At 44.5% G+C, this 26,116-nt stretch overlaps 1 protein-coding gene across 1 annotated transcript in view; it reads left to right on the top strand.

Moving 5' to 3' along the window:
* Nucleotides 1–26,116, top strand: part of LOC119399491 (guanine nucleotide-binding protein G(o) subunit alpha) — a 43,031-nt gene that overhangs the window by 9,527 nt on the left and 7,388 nt on the right. The window contains exons 2-9 of the mRNA XM_037666295.2: nt 4,385–4,645; nt 7,001–7,092; nt 11,067–11,159; nt 13,490–13,650; nt 15,011–15,139; nt 17,353–17,482; nt 21,488–21,559; nt 24,160–24,247. Of these exons, the coding sequence (XP_037522223.1) occupies nt 4,522–4,645; nt 7,001–7,092; nt 11,067–11,159; nt 13,490–13,650; nt 15,011–15,139; nt 17,353–17,482; nt 21,488–21,559; nt 24,160–24,247 (889 nt within the window). The 5' untranslated portion in view covers nt 4,385–4,521. The remainder of the gene's footprint in view (nt 1–4,384; nt 4,646–7,000; nt 7,093–11,066; nt 11,160–13,489; nt 13,651–15,010; nt 15,140–17,352; nt 17,483–21,487; nt 21,560–24,159; nt 24,248–26,116) is intronic.

Here is a 26,116-nt window from a genome sequence, read left to right as displayed (position 1 = left end):
AACACACTTGTCGCTTTGTTTATTGTTGTTTGGTATTTGTTTCGGGTAAAAGAATGGATCGTTGTGAACTTCGTGAGCCGATTTGAATTGGTGAGCCTAAAAAGGTTAAGATGGTGAAGTGATTACTGAACTTCGTCTTAAGACAAAGCGGCTGCAGGCCACGTGGAGCCAAACGGAGCCGGAAGAATGAAGTTTAGACAAATCTGTGTACTACCCATCATTCCCATGCTGGCTGAAGAGCCGTGCGTTGCAGCTCCCATAGACACTAGCGCCAGAATTCCCTATAGTAAATATTGTAGGAAACTCAATGTGCACATGCACAGGTACGTCGCACTACCCGTCAGTCGGGTACATCCGGTTCTGTGCGAAAGTTCAGGCATTTCGTTTCTTCTTTATGTAAGTTAATCAAGTTCTAATGCAGTTGTGCACACGTGCAGACTACAGTGTCTACATTTTAAGGGCTTTTCCAGCAAAGCTGTATATACACCAGAGTACGCCTGTCTCGCACCCAGGCTGCTGGCGAGCCGAGCGGATACTCTCGCACCCAGACGCCGGGCTGACCGGGCTGCCGAGGCGCGCGTGGGCTGCACCAAGTAAACAGGGCAAGCTGCAGTTCTTAGGCTTTAAAGTGCAAAAAAGTACCCGTTCACGCTGCTTCAGCGTATAAGAGCTCGTCTGGGCACTACTGCGTCGTCTTTGGATGCCAAAACAAGCAGCGCAACAAGAGGATAATAGCGTTGTCTGCGACGATTACGACATGCCACGGAAATAGTGCCGGCGCGGTGTTTTCAGCTTCGCCGCGAGTGGATAATTGTGATTCAAGCAAAAAAAAAAACTAGGACCCGAGTGAAAATGCGCGAGTAAGTACGCTAACTGCGTGTATTCTGCAGTGTGATGCCCACCTATTTCATTTTGCGAACCTTATTTGCGTGACACGCAGCTGGGTTGAAGGCAGGCGCGAGCTTTGCGTGGGGGTGCACTTCATACCTTTGAGCGTTTCCTTTGACGAAAATCTAGTGCAAGGTAGTGCTTTCAAGCACAAGCAATCAGCATGCTTTGCCACTTTCAACGTAGTATTAAGCTTTAGTGCTTTTGATGGCATCCACGCCTAGCTTCGAGATTTCGTCTTCAAAAGGTAATAAATGGCACGGTGCTCCTCAACAGCTGGCCGGAATTTCCTGTTTTCACTTCAGTGTTTGATGTCCCCAAATTTATTTGGACACGAAGCATCCAGCTGCACATAATACATATATTGGCACGTAAGTAAACAGTACTCGCGCCAGTGTCCTTTACGTCGCAGGCGTAGCTAACCGGCTTAACAAAGAGTAGCACAGTTTCGCTTGTAAAGCACGTCGTTACAAGAATAAAATCGCACAGGTAGCTTCCAAAAGGGATCGCTGAACGATACTGCAGGTTATACTCTCTGATAGCACGCTTTTGTGAGCAAGACACATTATTGTAAGAGCGCTCGTGAAACAAAAATTGCGTTCCGCGAAACTACCCGTAAAGCGTACTCTAATTATTACGCGATGCATGCTGAAATGATGAGCTTTCACAAAACTTTGTGCACAACTTGTAATATTGGGCAACAAAACATCGTTTCACTCTTTCGCGAGCTGCACTGCAATTGCGATTCACGCGTACTACAGCGAGAACGTTTTTTTACAAATGTAACAGCGTACGTATCTGACGAGGTTGCTTCCGCAGCCCACTCAGCACGTACTGTATGCATTGTGGACTTGCATGAGCAAGATGTTCTTGATGTTCCAATAAAATCAGCGAAGATATCCAGGCTAGAAAAGACTCGAAACACGCTCTCCGACGGGCTGAGTTTCGGGAGTTTCACGTTTGCTCTGTGTATCGTCTGCTGGCGTGGCAGCCCGCGCATGTTGTTTCGTCGCGTGTGCAATAGATGGCGCGACGCGCGATGCAAATATGGCGATGCGCATGAAATTCGCTGTGTTCTGGTCTATAGCCAGACGAAACCAAAATTCATTTCTCTTATGCGTACAGAAACACCACGGAAATTTCGCAAGCCCCCACTACTCGACACTGGCTCACTAAAAATGAACAAGGGAACACATGGACAGCAAACACCGATTAGGATTTCTGGACGGAAGTAACCAATAATTAAAAAAGCCCTAAATGAACCGTTGGAATTTACCTAGTGACAAACACCGGGGCTGCACGTTTCAGCGTCACTGGTTAACGATATTGTATGAAGCGTTTGGGCAGTGGTTTTCTTGTAACAGGTTCAACTGAGATGTACAAGTTTATGCATGCTGCTTGCAAAATAATATGTGCTACAAGAATGAATCGGGATTGGCTAGTGATTGCTGCTGTCAAATCCTGTGTAGTTTGATTAGACTTCAGCCTTAATCGTACGCAGTTAACCATTGCAGAATTACCGGAGCTCTGGAGCCTCGTGCCACTTCAGACCAAAAAGCCATGCCTTCTTTATTTAGTTTAACGTTTAGTTGATGCAGCTGTTGCAAACGGTCAAGGAGGTGAAAGTAGGTGGCTGCTACAAAATCGAGTTTGCAAGCACCTCGCTTGAACTGACTGTAGAAGACTGAAACCTCCAGAATGTCAGTTTTTAATGCATTGCTTCAAAGGGCTCGCTCCATCTGCAAAGTGCATTGTTGGAGGAATAATCTTGTGAAACGATGTCATGCCCAGTTCTCGTCAGCAGTGCATTGCTTCACGAGATGAGAGCCCTCGTACAAAAAACTGCAACCATCATCAAGTCATATAAGCAGCAAATTTAAGGCATTGCGACACTACCAAGAATTACACATGCACCATATGTGAAATAAATGTGCAACTACCATGTCATGTGCACAATATTGTATCCGAGATGTTCAAATACTCAACATGCATAGTTTGTGAGCATAGCGAACTTGATTATTACAGTGGGAAGAAGCCTAGGACATTCTCTTGTAAGCCATGCCATATTGTGATAAACGTTGCACCAGCACTTAAAATAAAAAAAATTCCGTTTCGATTACCTAAATATTTACATGTTAAATTCTTGATGCCAACAAGATGTTGCTGGCAGTCAGAAAGGATGCAGGAATGTGCGCCTTGCACACCAGAGAAGCTGAAGCCGATGAAAATAGGGCCTGCACTTTCGCAGTTTGCGTACACAATTTTGTATGCCACTCCTGAAGGGCATGGAGCTGAAAATAAACTCATTTCATAATTGTAAAGGTTGCTTTTTTGCACTGCAGTTTGCCCTGCAAATGGCAGTTTAGTGATTTTTTGGAAACACCATATGCACACAGAGTCTGCTTGTATTTTATGACATGGAAACTGCATCCATGGCTCTCACTATAAAGGCATACACATAAGACAAGCTCTATCATGTGCAGCAAGTGTGTTGCCTGCATTTAAAGGATGACTGATGCTGCCATTAGCTTAGCAAATGTGTAGTGCTACAAAGTGCACTTGTAAAATAGGAAAAGGGTCTGGTGGTGTTCGAATTGAGTGAGAGAATGTGTGCTGAGGTTGGGTGACGAGAGGGAATATCAATCGAGAATTGTAGATTATTGGGCGGTGTGCTGAAATTGGGAAACTTGCAGGCACAGCATCTGTAACCAGGCGTCACACAACGCGACTTGCGCAACGAGTGGGTTGTCGAATGCTTCCAACCCGTTACAAAGGACTCTGCCATAATTCTTCATCAGCCACAGCATCAACAAAGTGCACATAATGCCTTAAGGGTGTTTAGCGGGTACCATGGTTATCCGCAGAATGACGAAAAATGGCATAGTGGCCGCTTCCCAACTGCACAAAAATTGTGATGATTCATAGCGTAGTGGGCTCCTCACAAGTGCATTTCTATTGGTTGCCAAAAAAGCCCATAAGGCCCCCATGATCCATTTCCTCGGGGTCTCAATGAAGTTCTCTCCCTCTCTCTCTCTTTCTCATGTTAACTTATGTTATATAGCATGGTGGGAGAGTGAAGTAACGAGCAGGCGTCACACAGCGTGAATTACGTAACTAGTGGGTCGTGTAAAGCTTCCAACCCATTACAAAGGGCTCAGCCATAATTCTTCATCGTCATCAGGCACAGCATCAACAAAGTGCACATAATGCCTTACAGATGGTACCTCGCTTCTCCGCAGAATGACGAATAATGTTGTGGTGGGTGCCTCCCAACTTCACAAAAATTATGATTTGTGGCGTAATGGGTACGTTGCTAGTGTACTTGACCCAAGAGAGTTTATAACGGGCTCTAGAAATGCTGCTCTTCCAGCTTTCGCTGTGACTGTGCTGTGCTTTCCACGCAGGCATGGCGTTTTTTTTTTCTTTCTATTTAGCTTTGTACTACAAAACGAGCGGACGAAAAAACTTTTCTGATTATAACATTGACATGGTTCAGTTACAGGCTGCTGCTGCTGCTTCCCTGTATCAGCGGCCACAACGGTGCGTGCCGTCTCCTGGCGATTGCGGTGTCGTCGTATCATCCTCCCTCCTGTTTTCACGTGGTGGTGCGTGTGGCACCCATAGTGATGGAGCATGGGGGGATGCCTCAGTCTTGACGATGAGGAGAGGAAGGCGCGCCTGCGCAGTGCCCAGATCGATCGGCAGATCGCCGAGCTCGCACGACAGGAGTGCAATGTCATCAAGATCCTGCTGCTCGGTGGGTGCCCCGGTCCTTTTTTGTTAGTTTTATTTTCAGCAGACAGGCTGGTGTGTAAATGAATAAAAGTAAAGGTGTACTGCACTCACACACTGATGTGCAACATGAAAGAAGTGTGTATAATAAACAGCATGATAACCATATCATGACACTGTGAAGCAGCCCTCTAAAAGGGATGTTAGCTCTGATGTAAGTGTATGCACCAGTATTACGCCAATGTGACACAGACTGCACACAGGTTGAAACGAAGGTATATGTCCAATAATTAGTTATCCATAAGTTGGTGCATTTAATTCTGCAGGCATGGTGCTCTGTGCTTCAAGCTTAACCACCAGCTCTATCATGCACACACAGCAAAGGCATTTGGTAATATGCATAAACAATATTTGGATGCTGCATACTATATGCCTGTTTCATCCAGCATATTTAAGAAATTTACGTTTCACGTGTGTTCACTGAAGAAGATGACTAGAGCTCAGGTAAATTTAATGGCAGTGCTGTCACATTGCGATGGCAAAAGAGGGTGCTTTCGCGTTTTACCCTAATAATGGCAGATGGCAACACGTTTTTGTTGCAACAAAATAAACTGATATATTTTGCTTTCCCTTTTTGCTTTTTACCACACGACAGAAAATGGGAAACCAACCAAATGCAATACCGTGTGCAACAAACTATTATTGTGTTTCAACTGCAACCTGAATTGGCACTAGTTGCAGCACACTGCAAATGCTCACACTTTGAGACATCAGTCAATGTAGGTGTGCAAACACCAGTGTGCTTTGCTTGCCACTGGCAGATCATGTCAGTTTTCCAGCTAGTGTGTCCATGTTAAGGATGTTTAAAGAAAAATAGAAAAAAAGACTCTAACAAACATGATGTCTCTGAAGGCAAGCCAAACAACCACCATTTTTAAATGGGCATTATAAAGATTAGTTTGTAGAGTGCAAAACTAAGTTCTTTCTTTGGAAAGCCTGCTGCGGTGGTACAGTGGTTATGGTGCTTAGCTGTTGACCAGAAAGATGCGAGTTCAATCCCAGCCATGGTGGCCACAGCTCGATGGAAGTGAAATGCTAGAGGCCCATTTACTGTGTGGTGTCAGCGCATGTTAAGGAATCCCAGGTGGTCGGAATTATCTTAAGCCCTCCACTATGACTTTGCTCATAGCCTGAGTCCAGGCACGTAGCCAGGATTTTTTTCGGGGGGGGGGGCCCAAGGCCTAATTATTCAAAAGAAAGTCTTTTCATGGCAAAAAGGAAAAAAAAAATTGCCCGGGAACATAAAAGGCTGGACGAATTTCGGGGGGGGGCCCGGGCCCCCCGGGCCCCCCCCTTGCCTACGTGCCTGCCTGAGTTGCTTCTCAGGTGCAGGTGTGTATTTAAAGGGGTGGTGCCACCAAATTTGTGGCTTGCGCATTCTTTGCTGTAAGCGTTTCCTATAGCTCCAGGAAGCATGATGCACGCACCAATATTCATGTATTCTCGCTAAATACCTTAATATCGCCTTTTGATTTGGACAACTTTCGGTTTCGGTTTCTGGGCGCCAAGGTTGGGCAGTGACGTAGAAGTGTAGGAGGCGTGGTCACGTGACCACACAAGGCTGTGACGCACATAGCCAGGAAGCGATCGAAACTCGGCGAGTGATGTAGCAACCGGTGCTTTGCCGGTACTACAGTGAACTAGAATGTATTCTAGTTCATTACAGCCGGTACGTACGTTGCGGAAGTGGCGGAGGTCCGGAGGTCACTCACGTTACTACAGCAGATTTGGTGTGACGTCACTACAACTTTCGTTGCCCATCCTACAGATCTACGTCACTGTTGGCCCGCTAGCGATGGGTTTCGATCGGGAGAATGAGCATTTAGGAACACTTTGGAAGTGAATTAAAATATATTCTAAAACGTTTGCTGTGTCCGACCCTTCGTGTGGAATGTCCTTGCATACAGAGGAAACCCACAACAGGCTTGTTATAGCCTCGAAATTTGATGGCACCACACCTTTAAGAGAACTTCACCGCTGATGTGGGTTTTAGCACAATGGATTTGCATATGTAATGTTTTTGGAAATTCACAGATGAAAGAAAAGACCTTAGTTAAATGTGTATGCCTTAGCACTTTAACTCATTTTCACTGTAATACATCTGTGGCAGAGACCTTCAGAATGGTTAATAAAGGCCTAAACATCAAGTTCATTGTGACATCAAGAGTTTTCACAGCGGCTTTGTTTTTGTGCATGTACAAAAACATTGTCTCCTCTCTCTCTTCGTCAGCATCATCTAGTAATTAGTATTCTTCAGTATGCATAGCCAACGTGCCCTAATTGCCACTTTTGATTCGTTTCTGCGACCTTGGTTAACTAGGTGCTGGGGAAAGCGGCAAGAGCACCATCGTGAAGCAGATGAAAATCATCCACAGCGAAGGCTTCTCCGATGAAGAGCTGCGCAGCTTCAGGGTGAGCGACCATCAAAGACAAAACAACTGGCTATTTATGCTTAAAAAGCAGCGCTGCAGAATGGAAACAGACTGTCTGTCTCTACCTTGCAGTTCTGCTTTTTAAGTACAAATATGTTATTCCAACTAGACCCAATGGAAGCTTTGATCACTGTTTACACGTTCCCTTAGTTTTGGTGGCAGTGGGCTTGCTTGTGTAGCTTGATGTCTTTGTGTGGCACGAGTTTCTTTAGTAACTGAAACCAAATATAAACAATAAGCTTGTATAGCGATAGCTGTAACTACCGTGGAAAGCATGCCACAGCTGTGTCCCACACATTGGCGCCCCCGTGCAGCAAGCAGCGGCATGCTGTCCACATTTCCCTTTGTATTGCTAGCGCAAGAGTCACGTGATTGACGTCATTGGAATGTGCGATTATTTGACATCTCCTGTAGGCATAGATTGCTGTTTGCATTGACACCCATATTGCAGTTATGCTTTCATTGTCTATTCTAATGTGCGTGTAAATGTTGTTTAACCTGTATTTTATTCGTTCTGTACTGTATCTGTGTTAACTAAGCGCACTTTTAAAGATGAATGAACACCAACTAGCGCGCTTTGTAGCTCTTCTCAATGTCATATTTCTATGAATTTTGCTAGACCAGCCGTGTCAATGCTTTTTGTTGAATATTTTCTAATGACACACAATAGACTCTCGTTAAATGGAACCTGATGGTACCAGGAAAATATGTTCCATTTAAGGGGAGACGCGGGTCTTTTTTTTATTTCTTTTATTAGCTGGGTGAACTGAATGAAATTTAACAGACTTATCCCATTTTTTCTGCAGATTCCAAATCTCTAATTAGATTTTTGGTAGCTGCATTAGTGCAAAAGATGTGAAATCTCTAAAAGCATATTTCTTACGGGAATTTTTGGCAACTTTGCTTTGTCAAACACAGAAACAAAGTATGTGGCAAGGCTGCCAGAGAGCTGGTTTAGCCGGTTATGCTAATCCGATTGTCTTCAACAAACTTTGAATGCAAAATAAATAGACGTAAATGTGAGTGAATTTTTGTTGCTGCATACTATTTTTTGATAATCGAGAATTATAATTTGGTGAACAACATTATAAGAAAATAAATAGCATCACCGGCGAGACCAGCTTCCTGGCAATCTTGCCACATACTTTGTTTTACAGCGAAAGCTGTTATGAGATCATTTCACTGGCCGTTTTTGGCGCCGTAGTTGTCCGCCGCCGCCGCTGCCGGTGTCCGTAACCAGTATCGCTCGAAATAAGAAAAAAAAAACGAAATAAGAAAAAAATGCCAGGATGGAACGAGGTTCAAACCTGGGCCCTCTGCGTGGCAGCCCAGCATTCAACCTCTGAGCCATGCCAGTGCTTGAAACTGCTTTGCAAAAAGGTCCTATACAGGCTTCATGTTGGGAAGGAACTACATTAGCATATGCAATATAGCGTGGTAGAAGAGTAAAATAAGCACCAAGCGTCGCACAACGCGAATTCTGTAACCAGGCGTCACACAATGCGAATTGCGCAAAGAGTAGGTTGTTGAATGCTTCCAACCCATTACAAAGGACTCTGCCATAATTCTTCATCGTCATCAGGCACAGCATCAACAAAGTGCGTAAAATGCCTCACATGGGTTTAGCAGGTTCCAATGCTGTCCGTAGAATGACGAGAAATGGCACAGTGCCTGCTGCCCTACTTCTCAAAAACTACAATGATTTATAGCGTAGTGAGTTCCACGCAAGTGCACTTGTATTGGTTGCCAAGGAAGCCCATAAGCGCATGATCCATTTCCTCGGGGTCTCAGTAAAATTACAATGATTTATAGCGTAGTGGGTTCCTCGCAAGTGCACTTGTATTGGTTGCCAAGGAAGCCCATAAGCGCATGATCCATTTCCTCGGGGTCTCAGTAAAGTTCTTCGCCACCCCCCGTCTCTCTCCCACGTCAACGTATGTTATACAGCATAGCAGGAGAGGGAAATAGCGACCGGGCGTCACCCAATGCAAAAAACATAACTGGTGGGCCGTTTAAAGATTGCAACTCATTACAAAGGGCTGAGCCATAATCATAGGTCGGCAAACTCACTCATGAGTCGAATCACTCAGACTCACTCAGACTCATATCGAGGCGTGAGTCTGAGTCTGAGTGAGTCCGGTTGAGTAAAGTGTTTGTGAGTCTGAGTCCGAGTGAGTTCGGTTGGGAAAAATTTTGGTGAGTCTGAGTCCGAGTGAGTCCGGTTGAGGAAAAATTTGGTGAGTCTAAGTCCGAGTGAGCCCTAAGGGCAAAATATATTGCATGAGTGAGTCTGAGTGAGCTCCACAATTTTTGCCGACCTATGGTCCTATCTACTCAACTTTAGCATTACTATCAGCCCTATGTCAGCTCACGTTTATACTCCCGTATACTCCCGCATATTTCAACGCACTACCGTTCATATGTCAGCTCAATATTTATTGATCAGAGGCGTGAGTTGAGGAGGGAGAGGGGAGGAGGTGCCTTGACCCCCCCCGCAAACTCTTTCACGGGAAGTTACTGATAAAAATATCTCGTGTGAGTCATGACTTTCAATTAAAAGGTCCTTATTGAACTGCAAACTCAGATAACTCGTATTTGAAGGTACGAGATCAAAAGGTGCTAAGTAGCGCACCGATTATGCGAGATATTGGCGTAAAGAGCATTGACATTACGGTATAAAAATGATAATTTAATGCTAACGGACTCACGAGTCGACTCACTCAGACTCACTCAGACTCAGATCGAGCCGTGAGTCTGAGTCTGAGTGAGTTCGAGTGAATAAAATTTTGGTGAGTCTGAGTCCGAGTGAGTCCGGTTGAGAAAAATTATAGTGAGTCTGAGTCCGAGTGAGTCCGGATGAGGAAAAGTTTGGTGAGTCTGAGTCCGAGTGAGCCCTGAGGGTAAGATATGTTTCGTGAGTGAGTCTGAGTGAGCTCCACAATTTTTGCCGACCTATGGCCATAATTCTTCATCGTCATCAGTCGTCGCGTCAACAAAGTGCACATAATGCCTTACAGACGTGTAGCTGGTGCCTCGCTTCTCCGCAGAATGACGAATAATGGCGTGGTAGGTGCTTCCTAACTTCACAAAAATTGTGATTTATGGCGTAGTGGGTACCTTTCTAGTGTACTTGTATTGTAGCCCCAAGAGAGCTTAACAGGCTCTAGAAACGTCGCTCTTCCAGCTTTCGCTGTGACTGTGCTGCGGTTTCAGCGCAGGCCTGGCGTTTTTTTGTGTTTGACAAAGCAAAGTTACCAAAGATCCCCGTAAGAGATATGCTTAAATATGTGTTAGAAATTGCATATCTTTTGTTCTAATGCAGCTATTAAAAATCTACTTAGAGATTTTGAATCTGTAGAAAAAGCTGAGTAAGTGTATTAAATTTCATGCCATTCACCCAGCTTTTAAAAAACCATTTTTTAAGACCCACGTCTCCCCTTAACAGGAGTCCGTTTACTGAGAAAGGAACAAAATGCAGTATTCAAATACAGTTGAACCCCTTTGTAAGAGACATGCACCAGGGAGTGGGTCCTGTCTCTTATATGAGAAGTCTCTTATAAGCAGGGTACCATGTTCTCATTTTCTGACCAAGCTCTATTTCTACATAGGCACACAGGCATCTCTTTTAGCCAACTGTCTCTTATATGTATCAGTGCCTCTTATAAAGGGATTCAACTGTACAAAATCAATCATATTAGAGCCAGTTGTTCCATTTATGCAGCATTTCTATTTAAGAGATTTCCGTTTACTGTACTTGACTGCTACATTAGCTTGTTGCTGTGACATCACGCTAGAGGTGAAAATCTTTCACTGTCAGCACTTGGTGGGTATGTTTTGAAGATTTGGTTTATTTCTCTGGAACTTGTACTGAAGTGTGAGGTTGTTACTGAGTGTAGTGTGTGTTGGAGACCAAGCAACTCCCTTTCCTAAATGTGTGCACTGTGTGCCTTGCAGCCGACAGTGCTGGACAACCTGCTCGGCTCGATGAAGTATGTCCTGACAGGCATGGGCATTCTGCGCATCAACCTTGAGAATCCCAAGAACAAGGTGGGCTTACGAGACACTCCTCTTAAAGTACACTGTCTGTTTAAAATGTCTGCTCAGTCATGCATGTGTATGTGCATAACCATATACCATCATCATCATCGTCAGCCTGTTTACATCCACGGTAGGATGGGGGCCTTTTTCCCGTAATCTTCAGTTAGTACCTCTTTCTTGTGGCACCTAACCCTCAGCTCTGATGCCTTAAACGGCTCATTTCATCACGCTAATCTGTTCTCTGCCGTCTTCAATTGCACATCCCTTCTCTTGGCACGCATTCTTCAAACTTTGTAGATGACTCGTCTGCCCTACGCATTACATGGCCTGCCTAGCTAGCTGCATTTGCTGGTCCTAACGTCATATATAGTATGGCAACCCCCGTTCACCTTTTAATACATGGTTATGTTTACTGCTCCTTTAATTTTGCCAAGAGAGTTACAAGAAGTCGTGCTCTCTCTTGATTCGTTAGGCTGTTTACCTTCATCAATCAATCAATCAATCAAATCAAATTTTATTTTCGCTTCAGACAATACAGTGCATTGTCACTGCGAAAATAGGGGACCAGAGAAAAAAGCTGCGCTTGCGCAGCTTGACTAAGCTCTGGTCACCCGTACAGCAGCAGTGACAGGACGAAACATCTAAGCAAGTCTATGTAGCCGCAGTATATACAAATGCTACTACCAAAAGTAGTTACCTAATCTACGTTGTTGAACTGAAAAAAAAAACACCAATGTATGTTTTAATGTGCAATCACTTTAGTAAAACCGGCTGCTGTAAATATACGAACATGAGTAGTTCCAACACATTTATATAAACAGATCTAGTAAGGTTTTTTTAGTACAGTTAAGAACATCAACATTTCTTTGTTCTAGTTCATTTAGTGTGGTTGCGAGTACGTAATCAAGTTTTTCTTTTCCATAATGGGTACGCGAGAAAGGAACGTGGTATGGTGGGTGATACCTAAAAGGATAGGAAATTGTATTTGCTCGGAGATTTGCTATTGCTTCGAATAGCTCTGTTCTTCCTAATGTGGCATTTTTGTATGTTCTCAGTAGTTTATGTTTGTATATGTTGTGAATCTTCATAATTTTATGTTTGTGGAATAGAGGTTCTGTGTGTTCTAGAAACGAGGCGTTTTCTATTGAACGAAGTGCTTTTTTCTGGGCCATGAATATTTGCTGTAAGTTTGATAATGTTGTGTTTCCCCATATTAGTGTACAATAATATAAGTGAGAGTTGAAGAGCGCGAAATATAACATTCTTTTAATGCTAACAGGAAAAGTGTGACGGTTCCGGCTTAATACACCGGCTACTCTGCTTAATTTTGGCAATAAGGTTTTCACATGTTCATTCCAGGACATATTTTCGGAAAAAATTACGCCGAGAATCTTAATATGTTTCTCTATTTGATTTGAAATGGCCAGAGAGTTATATAATCGTCGATGTTTCTTAAAATTCCCGGGGCACGGAACAACACACATTTAGTTTTCGATTCGTTTAAAGTAAGCCTATTGAACTTGCACCAGGCCTGTAAGTTATGACAGAATGTGTCACCCTTTCGTTTTATGGTCTCCAAGTCTCTTCCTTCAAGAAGCACCGAGCAATCGTCGGCATATATAATATATTTACAATCCTCATAGATTCTCACAATATCATTAATATAGAAAAGGAAGAGAATCGGTCCTAGTATGCTACCCTGAGGAACCCCAAATTCAATAGGCCGAAGGTTTGATTTACATTTATTTAGTTCAACGTATTGGTAGCGCGTTTTCAAATAAGATTTAACAAGTTGTAATACTGTCCCACGTAACCCATAATGTTCTAACTTTTCAAATAAAATTGAGTGGTTTACCCTATCGAAAGCTTTACTAAAATCTAGAAATATACCCAGTGTCATGACCTTATTTTCAAAATTGTATAATATTTCCTCTTTTTGAACTAGAAGTGCTGTCTCAGTGCAACGTCCCTTTCTGAAGCCGAATTGGTGATCTGTTAATAGGTTGTATTTTGTAGTAAATTTCGCAATACGACAGTTTATTACTTTTTCGAGTCCCTTTGAAAAGATAGGTAATATTGACACAGGACGATAGTTGCTTAAGCTATTTTTGTCTCCATTCTTGTAAATCACTGAAACTCTAGCCACCTGCATGCTGTCTGGAAAAATCCCAGTAGAGATAGAGACGTTATATATATGTGTAAGCACTGGTGCAATTAAGTCTATAACGTATTTTATGTATTTATGTAGTCTATAACGTATTTTATTATGTTTAATTTCTACCCATTTCATACGTGGTTGTTCTGAAGTGAACCTCGAGCCATTGTCCCCTGTTCTGCAGATGTATGCGCAGACAGTGCTGAGCTGTCAGTGCTGCTTTGACGAGAGCATGACCATGCTGCCCTTCGTGGCGTCCGCCCTGAAGAACCTCTGGAACGACAAGGGTGTCCGGTTGGCTGTCGCACGGGGCTTCGAGTACGAGCTCAATGACTCCGCGCTGTAGTGAGTGACGCAACAGTTCACTTCTTTGAACGGGGATCCTAAGCTGGGCTATAGTTGGGATACATTCAGCACAGCAAGCAGTACAGATGACAGTATAAATGTCCTGCGAGGAGAGCCTGTTCTTTTTTTCTTTCACTTGCACAGTTTGCTAGGAGTGTGCGAATATTCGAAAATTTTGAATAATGAATCGAATAGTGTTCTATTCAATTCGGTACTCGAATCAAATAGTGAATATTTGAAATACCAAATATTTTTCTAACTACTTTCCGAATACTCAGCACCACAGGGAAAACCCAAAAGAACAAACTTTTGAACAACGAAGGATCATCACTGGAATTATTAAATTACCAAAATACATGCGCCCGAAACTTTTGCTGGACTTTCGACACTATAGTGATCCCCAGATGAAGCCGTTCTTGCGTAAAACTCCCATGTCGCTGAAGCGAAGGTGTCCTTAATTCACTATCATCCTCATTAGATTCATGGTTATGTTGGACAGTATTTCATTTTTATGGCTAAGTTTTATTCTGAAGGTGATTACGAAGTACCACCTTTAATACTGAAGTAACTGCTGCAATTCAACCAGCAATTACGAAATATCTCGAAGGCTCCAGTCACTGCTGTATAAGAGCTAACCTCAGTTTACATAACTGTGGTATATTTTGTTGGTTAAAGGAATAATGTTTCTTTCAAGGTTGTGAATATTTGTTTCAAATAAAATGTGGAATTCTTTTTGTTTTGAAAACGGTTGCCTTACTATTCGAAAACTATTCAATAAGTATTTGTGTTCGCATTCGAACCGGTGTCATCACTATTTTATTCGGTTCCGAAAATGGCTGTTCACGCACCCCTACAATTTGCCATGTTGAGCTCCTTAGAAGACAATCAGGCCCTGTGTGCAGGTAAGGGATAAGTCTGAAGAGATCTCTATACAAAGTGCTTTCTTTGCTCCCTGCATGCCATTCAGCTTCGGAAAAAGACTATCGGCTGCTTGATATGCTTCGGTGAAAGTTTCAGTTCTCACTTTGTGTACAACAGACTGACAAGAAAATTGTGAACACTGGCAGTTGTGTCAACTTTTCTATTCATTCTCTGTCACTCTTCATCATGTTCCTGTGATTCTTTCGTCTATGGCGCAAGAACAATGAACGGTTGCCAAACAGCCCTATTCATGGCTCTTCTTCATTAATGGCTTCCATAAATTAACTTATGGCGTTTGTATGTAGGTATGTGTGTATGTGTGCTCACTGCGATAGCCCTTTAAAAGCAAAGCAGCAACCTAATGTTGCTTCCTTGCTGAAGCGCTGCAAGCAGAACAATATTGGGAAGTGGATGGCTGCATTGTCCTTATTCTTTGCAGCCTGTTTGAGAACATGGACCGCGTCTGCTCGGAGAAGTACATGCCGACGCCACGGGACGTACTCAGGGCCCGAGTGCGCACCAACGGCATCATCGAGACCCACTTCAAGATCGACGACATTGTCTTCAGGTAAGGGTCAAAGAATCTCCCTGATTGGTTCCGCATGGGGTGGACATGTCTTTAGCAGCCCCTATAGGCGAGCAACGTGCCTTTTCAGCTCGGCTAGTTTGATACAAAGCTTCTGCTGGTATCGTCAGAGTTTGCCACTATCATCTGTATTGAATGTGTTGCTTCTCGGGGGTGTGTTCCAATGTTACCCTCATCTTAGTGTCTAGGCAATGAAGAACATATGTAACAATGATTTCATAACAGCCTTAAGTGCTTCTTAACTGGATGGAAGAGCTGCAGGATGTTGTTAGTGTTAATTGCAGTTGGGACTCTGTGATCAATCTTGTTTGTAGTATGCTTTTTATAAGATGACTTTCTTGCGAGCTTGTGAATACACGAGGCTGTTGTGTCTCTAATATCAGGAACAAGTCCGCCATTAGAAACTAAGGAAAAGCTAAGCACTCATATAATGCAGCCAAGAAGCATTTGCCATGGCAACGTCAAGTTACATTGCATGCTTGTTTTTTGTGACCTTCTCGTGGCTGCATTTTGCCATCTTGCACGTTCTTCCGCTCTGCCAACTGCTGCGTCAGAGGTTGCCCACTTTTTGAATGCATAAACAGGGACATTTTCGGAAACGGTAGCCAATTTAGTAAATACAATGTGTGTGACCTTGACATCTACCAGAGAATAGTGTTTGTCAAATGTGCACTGCAGTCAACTGCTAAGCAGAACACTGGACCGTTGAGCATGTGAGAATTTTCACCTCTAGCAATTCTCTTATCCTTTCAGGAGATGTGTTGGTACTGGTATCTGGCTTGTCTGGTGGTATTGGAACTTTTCGGCCCACTTCTCCTGTACATTGATGCAGACTTCGTTGACACTAGTAGCTGGAGCAGCAGCAAAGTGAGAGCATCTCAGGGCCACAGGGCCATGATCAACAAGGAGGAAGATTAAGTGGCACTAAAGAGCACAGACTTAAAGGGACACTAAAGAGCAAAACGATTTTTCTTGTATTAGTAAACAACTGTTTCACGATACCAAAAACACCACGCTTGCTGCGAGAAGATGCTTAGTAAACGCGAAAACGCGCAAACAGAAAATCTGGGTGGCGACGCCACCTTGAGGTTTCCGCACCATTTGCTGTGACGTCACATGTTTTGACAGCACCTTCTAGATCCTGCGTAGTTCCTAATTATTAAAAAAATGAAGTACATTGTCCTCTGAGGGGGTCATTGACTTACCATACCAAGTTTGAGGAAATTTTGTGGAGCGAGTGGCCCCAGAATACGATAAATACACTTTGAAATCCGTGACGTCACACGCAGAGATTTCGGCGCGAAATTTCGAAAGGATACTTTGAACTTGATTTGCTCGTCTATTAATAAACCTATGATGGTGACATTAACGACATTAGAGTTCTCAGAGTACACTTTATCAATCTAAACCAATTCTTGGTTTCTCTTTAGTGTCCCCTTTAAAGCAAATTTTATTGTGCACAAGACCATGCTTAAATAGTATGCTGTCGCACAACAGTAAATACCGTATTTACTCGAATCTAAGCCGATGTTTTTTTAGAAAGAACGATGTGCGAAAGTGGGGGAGGGGGGGGGTCGGCTTAGATTCGAGTACGATGATTAAGTTTTTTTTTCTGACCTAGCGAATTTCAGGGGTCGGCTTAGAATAGGGGCCGGCCTAGATTCCAGTAAATACGGTAGGCAAAGGTGTCACCTGATTGGCACTCCGCTTCGAATTGACAACAACACATACCAGAAGTTTAACATTGCACTTCTTTATCACAGATTTCATACCTTCTGTCTCTGTGTCCTGTTGTCAATAATATAATAATTGGTGGAGTTTTACGTCCCAGAACCACGATATAGTGATGAGGGACGCCTAAATGGAGGGCTCCGGAAATTTCGACCACCCTGGGTTCTTGAATGTGCACTTAAATTTAAGTACATTGGCCTCTAGCATTTCGCCTCCATCGCAATGCCGCCACTGCAGCTGTGATTCGACCCTGTGGCCTTCACATCAGCCTTATTGTCAATTGTATGAAGGTTTGTTTGTTTGTCTGTTTTTTTTTCCCATGTGGGTGTTACATCCACGTTTTTACGGTAGGTCATACCCCGATTAGATGCGTGGTTAGTCACCAGCACAGCAGTTGAAACTGTACCGTGCTGGTGTCACACTCTGAGTGTGTGAGTGTGAGTGTGTGTACACCCTGCCTGCAGGATGTTTGACGTGGGTGGCCAGCGGTCAGAACGGCGCAAGTGGATCCAGTGCTTTGACGACGTCAAGGCCGTCCTGTACGTCGTGGCCCTGAGTGGCTACGACATGACCCTGCAGGAGGACCCCACTGTGGTGAGTGGGCAGCATCGGCAATTTGCTGTAGTTTCTTGCTGTGCACACTTACTTCAACGGAGATGTCCAAACAACTACTTTACTATGATGCTTCGTTCATCTGCAGCATAGTGTCTCCTATTTTGCTTCTGATAGCATTGCCACATCAAGCAGTTCTAGTTAAATTCTAGGTGAAATAGTTTACCATACTTACTCTATTGTAATGTGACCACGATAGTGACCCGAGCGGTGACTTATCATTGCATCCAGGAAGAAAAAAATAAAACAAAAATAAAAGACCTGTGCATATCATTGCACTTTTTAGGCAACCTGAATTTTAGGTGCTTTTGGTATTCGATTGTAACGCGAGGGTCGACTTCCAGGTAACAAAAATCTGGAAAAAAAAAAAAAACTTGCGTCACATTCGAGTAAATACAGTAATCATAACTTCACACATAGAGACTTCAACGCAGATGAGGTGAGCAATGCAATAATGCAAATGAAGCAGCAACTATTTTGTTGCTTGCTTCGCTGCCTTCATGTTAATATGCATCCGTGTTTAGTTGAACGTAGCAGAATGCACATCACCATGTCGTTTAATTTCACATGTGCAGCCAACGTAAGAAGTCCAAGCGAATGTTTCGCCACGCCTGGCACAAGAACAGTTGTGAACATGCTTAGCATGAACATGGGAGTGTGTGCCACACAGTGCTACACTCAAACCTCGTTATAACAAAGTCGCATCCCACATGAAAATAAGTTCGTTATACAGTGCAGACCACTTATAACGTAACCGCATATAGTGCAGGACCGGTTATAATGCGGTCTTTTTCGACTCCCGTTTACCCTCCCATAGAACCGCATGTATACGCATACCGCTTATTGTGCAGTCCCCCAAGATGAAATACCGTTTATAATGCGGTAGCGAGTGCGGTTCTCAAAGGAGGTACGCCGCTGGGGAGGGAGCGACGGGGTCGTTACGAAGGGCGAGGGCACGCACAGTAAACGAACGAGGGGCGGAGGGAGGGAAAAGACCGCGGCAACGCTGTGCGGGCTCGCCGAGTGGGGAAGGATGGTGGTTGCCTAGGCGACGGAGTAGCCTTTGCACCGGCGGCGGCAAGGCTCCGCGGCCGCTTGCCGGCAGTGAGTTCCGCGTGGAACGCACGATCGCGTCCTCATCAAGTGCGCTTTAAAGTAAGTTTCCTGTCGGGAAAAGCGCCGTCGTTATCACACTTGCTACAGATATCGCGTTTGCTACCTCGTCCGCGAATTGAAAAGTTTTGCGGCTTCATGACGCGAGCTTTCGCCTTTTCTGCCAGTGCGCGGACTTAAACGAGCTTGGCGGGCTTTTGTCGCCGTTGATCTCCCGGCCGCGAACACGAAACTTCGTATCACGCGCGCTGTTCCTGGGTTAGTACTTGAGTGCGATCTTTTCGACGTCCGATCTTCATGTTGTCTTGGACAAACTTCCCGCGACAATATGCTGAACCGCCGGCTAGGCCTAATCAGCGTTGGTTGCTTTTCGGTAGCGGTCGCGGGCGATAAAAGTTGCGATTTGGTGCGGAATCAACGAAACTTTTTGCGATGGCTGCACTTGAAGGGAAGGGAATCATATCGTTAATGAAAACGAGGGCATGGTCGGCACATGCAACTCTCGAATGGTGGTTCCGGATTCGATTGCAATGTCTTGGACATCGCGTGCGCGCCCGTGAAATCGAACGATCGGTACCGCTCAGCACGTGAAATTTCGGTCGCAATTCGACATGGTTTCTGTGTAATGCGCATACCTCGAGGTGGCCTGAAACGTAGTTGGCGAATTTCCGCGATGGCACTTTGTTTTGTTTGCTTTTTTCCCCCGTGTTCATTTCGTTGGCAATGCGGGTCTTTGGCGGTTAATTTTTGAATATTCGGAGATTTAAGTGGTTGTAAGCGCCCCAAGTCGCATATGTCGATTATCGGACACGCGAGGCTACATGCTCAACACGTTTTGCGCAAGTGCAGCCTTTGGAGAAGGTTGTTTTGGTTATAGTGCGGTACCGCTTATAGTGCGGATATTCGCGACTCCGGCGACTTACGTTATAAGCGGTCTATACTGTACCCCAAAATTCGTTATACAGTCAACGACCGATAATTCAGACTCCACGGGGAACCTAACTAAGTCCGAATTATCGAATGTCCCAAAAAACAAATGCGTCAGAAAAAAATACTTTTATTGACACTTCAGGGTCCCGGTGGCCGAAAAAAGTTGTCAATGCGTTGCTGCCTGCACTTCCGCTTACGTGCAACCAAGTCCGCCTGTATCTCCGCCAGTGTGATGTGATCGCTGTACGATGACGAGCTGGTTTTCTTCGTGAAGGCAATGCGTCTGTGCGGCGCACTTAGCGGTCGCACAAAGAGGCAGCATGAATGGCGGCGTGGCGCGTTTTGGTTCTCGCCTATGAAATGCGTGCACTACGCATGCAACTGCACCAGGCCACATGCACTATCGAGCAGTTGACTGAAGATGCTTATCGTAAGGCTTGTCAACGATTGAGCCGTACTGGCGCGTTTGCCACCTGCCGCCATCACACCTCCATGCGTTTCCACTGCTTATCCGTAAAGACATCACCGCACGGCGCCGCGATAGCGGCCCCTTTGAATTTCTGGTCTGCTTCACCCCATAACGCTTCGGCATTGCGGCAAAGCTGACTTTCGGACTCTGTTACTGTCTCGAACAGATCAACCCGCGAAAGCGCTGGTTCGAACCTACGAGATGATAGACGCGGCAGAGGTGGGGGCTTCAAATAATGCCTTTCGGACCTACAATTTGGGCAGAAAGTCCGAAAAATCAGACGCGGAATAGCTTCAGCGTCCGAAATTTTGGGCGTTCTAATACATTGAAGTCTATGGGGCTGGTGACGGTGCCGCGAAAGCGTCCGAATTTTCGGGCATGTTTGGAAAATCGGGCGTCCGAAAAATCGGCAGTTGACTGTAAACGTATATTTGTAACACAGTAGCTATGACAAGACTATCCTTCATTTACTTTGTTATAACCGATAATTCATTATATCCGTGTTTGTTATATTGAGGTTTGAGTGTATCAGCTGCATCCCCCAACACCAATGCACATCTTCTAACAAACTGCGCAGCAGGACAGGACACAAGGACACCCAGCTTTCAACGCTAGTTACCAACGCACATGCACAGTTCATTAACAATGAGACTATTTTACTGTTGCGTGCACCATCGTCAAAGGCGCTCACCGCTGACATGATGCATGCGACAGTAAAGTAATCATGATGCAAACGACCTGCGCGTGAGCAGAGCTGTGTGTCTGAATAGGTTGGCGTCGCTGATAGCACCATGCGGCATGCACCCTCGTGCTCACGACTGTACATGAACTGTTTGTGATTGCTGCCCCATAAAGGGCATAAGGGGCAGCTTGTCCAAACAATCATGGTCGCTCATGTCCATGCCAGATTCCCAGGGAGATCACATAAGGTCACCTAGCTCGTGCACGAGAGTGTCTCGCGTTGGAACGCCCTCACAGCTTCTTGACATAGCTGCACAAGCACAGAACACAGACTTCCTAAAGGCAAAGTAATGCTGACAACGGCCATTCCCGAAAGCGAAGTTATCACTTCATGAAGTTGGAGTGATAACTTGAGCATACTCATATACTCCGCAGTACTACAAAGTCTCGTGATCGTATGGCCTAGCACATGGACCGAAATTCTTTCTGGGATTTTGTATTGCACAAACAAATTTGCTTAATTGCTTTTGTGAAGATTTGGATGTTTGATTTCCTTTTCTTCTCTTTGTGTGTGTACGACTGTGGCTAACTTGCATGCATCAGTGGGTTACGCACCTGAAAGTATAGCAATTTCTTATCTTCCCGAAGGGGCCTGCCCAAAGCATGCAAAGTCATCGCAGGCAAGGCACTCATGTTGCAAGTGCTCAGGAATGTACAAATGATGTGTACACTTGCTTATCTTCTCGACCCTATCACTGACACGTAGTGTGTGCTCTTTGTGTGCCTTGTTTCAGAACCGGCTGCACGAGAGCCTGAAGCTGTTCTCTTCCATCTGCAACAACATGTTCTTCACCGACACGTCCATGGTCAGTGACTCCCATCTGCTCTCGATGTAGAAGTCAATGCACACTTGCCGTACCCAAAGCTTGTAAATAATTATCCATATCGCATATCTCAAACTGCTGCAGAGATGTGCGCTACAGTGAAATCTCGGTATAACGAACTTTAGGGGACCGCGGAAAAATGTTCGTTATTCTGAAAGGTCGTTATAGTGAAAGGCCAAAAATTTACCATAACAATAGAATTTCAGTAACGCAAACGTCCTACCTTTGCAATGGTACGTCCTTGAACTCGTTTCTCACAACAATGCACACGTGAACGTCAGACAAGGCACGTTTATTTGAAATAGTCCGTGATCGTTTTTTTGACGGGTGCAGCACAAACTCTGCGTCACAAACGATTCTAGACCGTCCGCATTTTTATCCGCCGCTTCGGTCGCTGTTCCGCTTTTTTCTATGAATATGCGGAGTTTCCTCAAGTAGTCCAACGCATCTGTGGCCGACAGGGACTCGTCGCGATCTTCGGGTGCTACCGTGACATCGTCGTCCACGTCATCGCTGCAATCCTTTAAGGCCCAACTGCATGCACGCGAGTTTTGGGCGACGGCCAACAGGATTTGCTGTCGCAGAGGGCCATCCATCGCCGTCGCTTGTCGCAGGGGTGCAATCGCGAAACGATGCTATTTCCGATTCCACACGGCTGGCTGATCGCGCTGATAACGCGGACGGACCGTCGTTCTGACCACTGGCCAAGCGCGAAAAGCACGAAAGGCATTGGAATCTGAAATAGAATCGTTCCGCGATAGCATCCCAGGTTTCTGGAAAGCTAGAAAACATCGCTTGTCGCCCGGAAGTGAGCATGACAATATCCAACAACATGGCAGCATCTCTGACCCTTGCTTCGGTTGCAATTTGCTCGTGATGCTTCCAATCGGCGCGTACTTCAAGGAATGCAAGTTATAGACTACCTTATTTACAGCCCCATCTCACGCGGAGAGCGAGGCAGCGGCCGTATTTGTCGTTATTTATGATCGATGGTTCGTTTTGATGTTTCGGTGGTAGCTTGCTGCATTGGTGGTAGCTTGCTGCAATGTCAACATCGTCGTCGTGTGAGGTAGCCCTTCTCCCTGCGAAGCAACGATGTGAGGCGCTGCGGCTTTTCTTAAACGTTCTATGACAGCAGAGGAAACGTTGTCGAGATGCGCCTCGTGGACTAACCCCAACATAACGCAGTTTGCAAAGTGCGACGTAGCGTAGGCAGCGTACGCTTCCGGGCGCCCCATGGGATCACAGCAGATACTACTGCCGCGGTTAAACATAAGATTGCGAAAAAAGGAAGTCCCGAAACGCTTTTATGGCATCTTTATCTCAAACAGGACAATAATAAATTTGGCATGTTGTCATTCATCTACTCTGTAATTCTTTTCATAATTAGCCTGCGTGCGCGCAATAGTTTTCAATCGAGCAGCGCGACGGAGCCCGTTTGTCGCAGTCGCCTTCGCTCGAAAGTCGCGTGCTATGCATGCGGTTGGGCCTTTACAAAACCTGATGCGTTGTCGCCTCCGCAACGAAGGGAAACAAAAAAAAAGTTCTCCGCCCACGTCTTTCTCCTCCCGTGCCATCTCAGGTTTTAGCGGGAGGGCGTCCGCTCTTCGCGCTGCGTCGTCTGCTACCTTACAGCTCCAACTGCCATGACCGATACACTGAAATCTAAGAATCCTCGCATTTCGGGATATAAGTTCGTAGTACTGAGGTGTTGTTAAGATTACACGGGAATTAAATAACGATCGTTATTCTGAAATGTTCGTTATTCTGTAGTTCGTAGTAGTCAAATATTTTTACATTGAAACTATAAGCAGTCGGCACGGGATTTCTTAAAAGTTCGTTAATTTGAAATGTTCGTTAATGTGGTGTTCGTTGTAACGAGATTTGACTGTATATGTAGAGAATTGATACCTCTTCTGAAGAGGTCGATGATACCCTTGATGAAAGATCCTGCCGAGCTGAGGTTTCTGTGCTTAATGAAAAGCATAACTGTAGATAGTGTCCAAGTTCCATTAAGCTTGTCTTCAGATGTCAGCTGGAAGTTCCAAACACGCGTTCCATGGCATGTTTAGTTTGCTAACTTTTTGTAGTGTACTATATAACAGAAGGTTTTTGCAGGGTTCTGCCAGTACAGTGACCTGAAACAGCCTTCCTACTAAAAGTAAATGTGCCAGAAATTTCAAATTCTAAATTTTTCCTTGTGTCATCAACTCTCAAGTTAACATTGTGCGTGCCTGGTTTATGCTGTGTTTACAGTTGCATTGTATCTGGACTGAAGTAGATTTTATTTGCTGTGCTTATTTCTTATCTTTTAGTTGTCGTCTTCCAGCTGATCCTTATGAAATATTCTTACTTTATCTTTATTTTGCAAATATAACTTATATCGATTCGTTTGGCTTGATTTTGGTCGTACATAATTATTTCTCGTATAAATCACTATGAGCTGCAGCAGTTTGGGTGTTTTGAAGACTTGTTTCATCATCCATTCCTAATGGTTGGAAGAGTTATGGGTGACTAGTGGTTGACAGGAGTTTTCACGTGTCAGCGGTTGTGTGCAAAGACCAACATGAACTTCTCTGCAGATCTTGTTCCTGAACAAGTTGGATCTGTTCCGAGAGAAGATCCTCTATTCGGACCGGCATCTGCGGTACTACATGCCGGACTACAAAGGTGGGCACGCTCATCCTCTTGCTTAACCACTCTTGAATACCTAAGCATCGTTCACTATGAGTGAAAAGCTTGGGAAAAGCTTGCCTCAGTTGCCCATTCATGATAGCAGCACCCCCACGGACTAAAGGAAGAATATGAAGCCATAAACAAGTACGATGAAACGTAGTAAAAGTTAAAAAATGAAAAGCAAACTTTTAAAAACTGAAGATTCCAGAGGAACCAAATCCAGAACCTCTAGTATTGCAACCAAGTGCTATAGCCAATGCCATTAGGCCACTAATGCATGCACCAATAGAATTTGTAGCACTAACACCCTTAAGGATTTCCTATGCATGTGTTGGCATGTTGTGACGCTTGACTAATGTTTATTTCATCGCGGGTCTATGGGCCCCGTAAGCTAGATACATTTGCATATCGTGCTGCAACAATTCACACACTGCTTCGCCAGTTGATAGCACGGACGGTAGATGGCGTGCTATCAAATGCAGCTTTATGTTCTGGCATTGCAGTTACTTCATCAATAACAAACACCTCAATCCTTTCTTTTTTTTTTACGAGCATTGTAGACCTGTCTCGTACATTACTTATTAAATGAAATAGCTTTCATAAATACCGTTCATTATGTGCAAGGCTTGCAATATTTCTTGAAGCGTCTCATCCATGCATTGCCCGTATATGTGGCTCAACTGCGCTGCACATTTTTGAATGAACGTGGGCATAAAATGAGTTTTGTGAATGGCAGAACCTCTTGTGGATTTCATCATGGCTCATTAGGAGCAAGAATATTAAAGGGAAGCTGAATTGGTTTTAGAATTCGGTAAATTTTGTTGTTAACAAGGACCAACATATTTGTCGACGATGGCGTAATTTTTTTCGCTGTTGTGACAGCAGGAGCTTTAAAATACGCAAAAGAAAAGTTCGTCTTGCTCCGCCCATGTGAACACGCTGAAAGTGTGGGCGTGGAAACGAACTAACCGGAACTACGTCATAGTCGGTAGCTTTGGTGGACTTTTACAGCACTGTCGTATCTCCAACCGTGGCCTCCGTGACTAGTTCAGGTGGCACATGTTGGTGGAACTGATCGCGAAGGCCATGCTTTAGCAGTGCTGATGGTGCCGATGACGTGGCACATCGAAAATGACATCACCACGTTCGCTCAGCATCTCAAGAAGCCCTGCGGCTGCATCTGCTGTTTTTTACCAAGACATGCTATTTGCGTTCACTTCTGTGAACTCTTACATTGGTTTTCGAATTCAGCAGTGATCAAACTGTGATTACACATTCCAAAGTCTTCTTTTTTTTTTAAGTGCTTCTGCTTCCCTTTAAGTGGTACACTCTGTGGCATTTGAAATTGGCCACCATAAAATGCATTGACAGTGGCAGGTAAATGGATCATTGGTCGAAGGAAAGGCTTGCTGTACAGATGATTGCATTCGGCCATGCTTGTAAATATAAACTGAAAGTGATGTGACAGAATGATTCTAAACTTTGCATTAGTATGGGGCCAACTGAAGTGACTGAAAGGAAGCTGCTCACGTTTTTTTTTTAAACAAGCAGTAGCTTTATTTACATCCCTCTATGTTTGCAATATATGTGAATGGTGAACTAATCTCGCATATAGTAACGAGAGGAACGAGGAGAAGCGAGCATGAGGCACAATTGGTTGGCGCATGGAATGATGCCACAAAGGGCAGGTGTCAGGTCATATTCTCTCCACATATTAACAAGGGCGTTACAAACGCAGTAGCCGGAATTCCATTTTTAAATTTCACATGATTTGTTTCAGGCTTCACTTTAGAGAGATTGTCAAACTTGTATGCTCTAAAAGCATCCAGGAGCAATTGCTTGCAGTGACGCACTGGTAACATT

The sequence above is a fragment of the Rhipicephalus sanguineus genome, chromosome 7 (genome assembly GCF_013339695.2).
Source record: "Rhipicephalus sanguineus isolate Rsan-2018 chromosome 7, BIME_Rsan_1.4, whole genome shotgun sequence".
Classification (NCBI taxonomy): Eukaryota; Metazoa; Arthropoda; class Arachnida; order Ixodida; family Ixodidae; genus Rhipicephalus; species Rhipicephalus sanguineus.
Note: the sequence above shows the minus strand (reverse complement) of the source record. Positions and strands in the feature narration are given on the sequence as shown.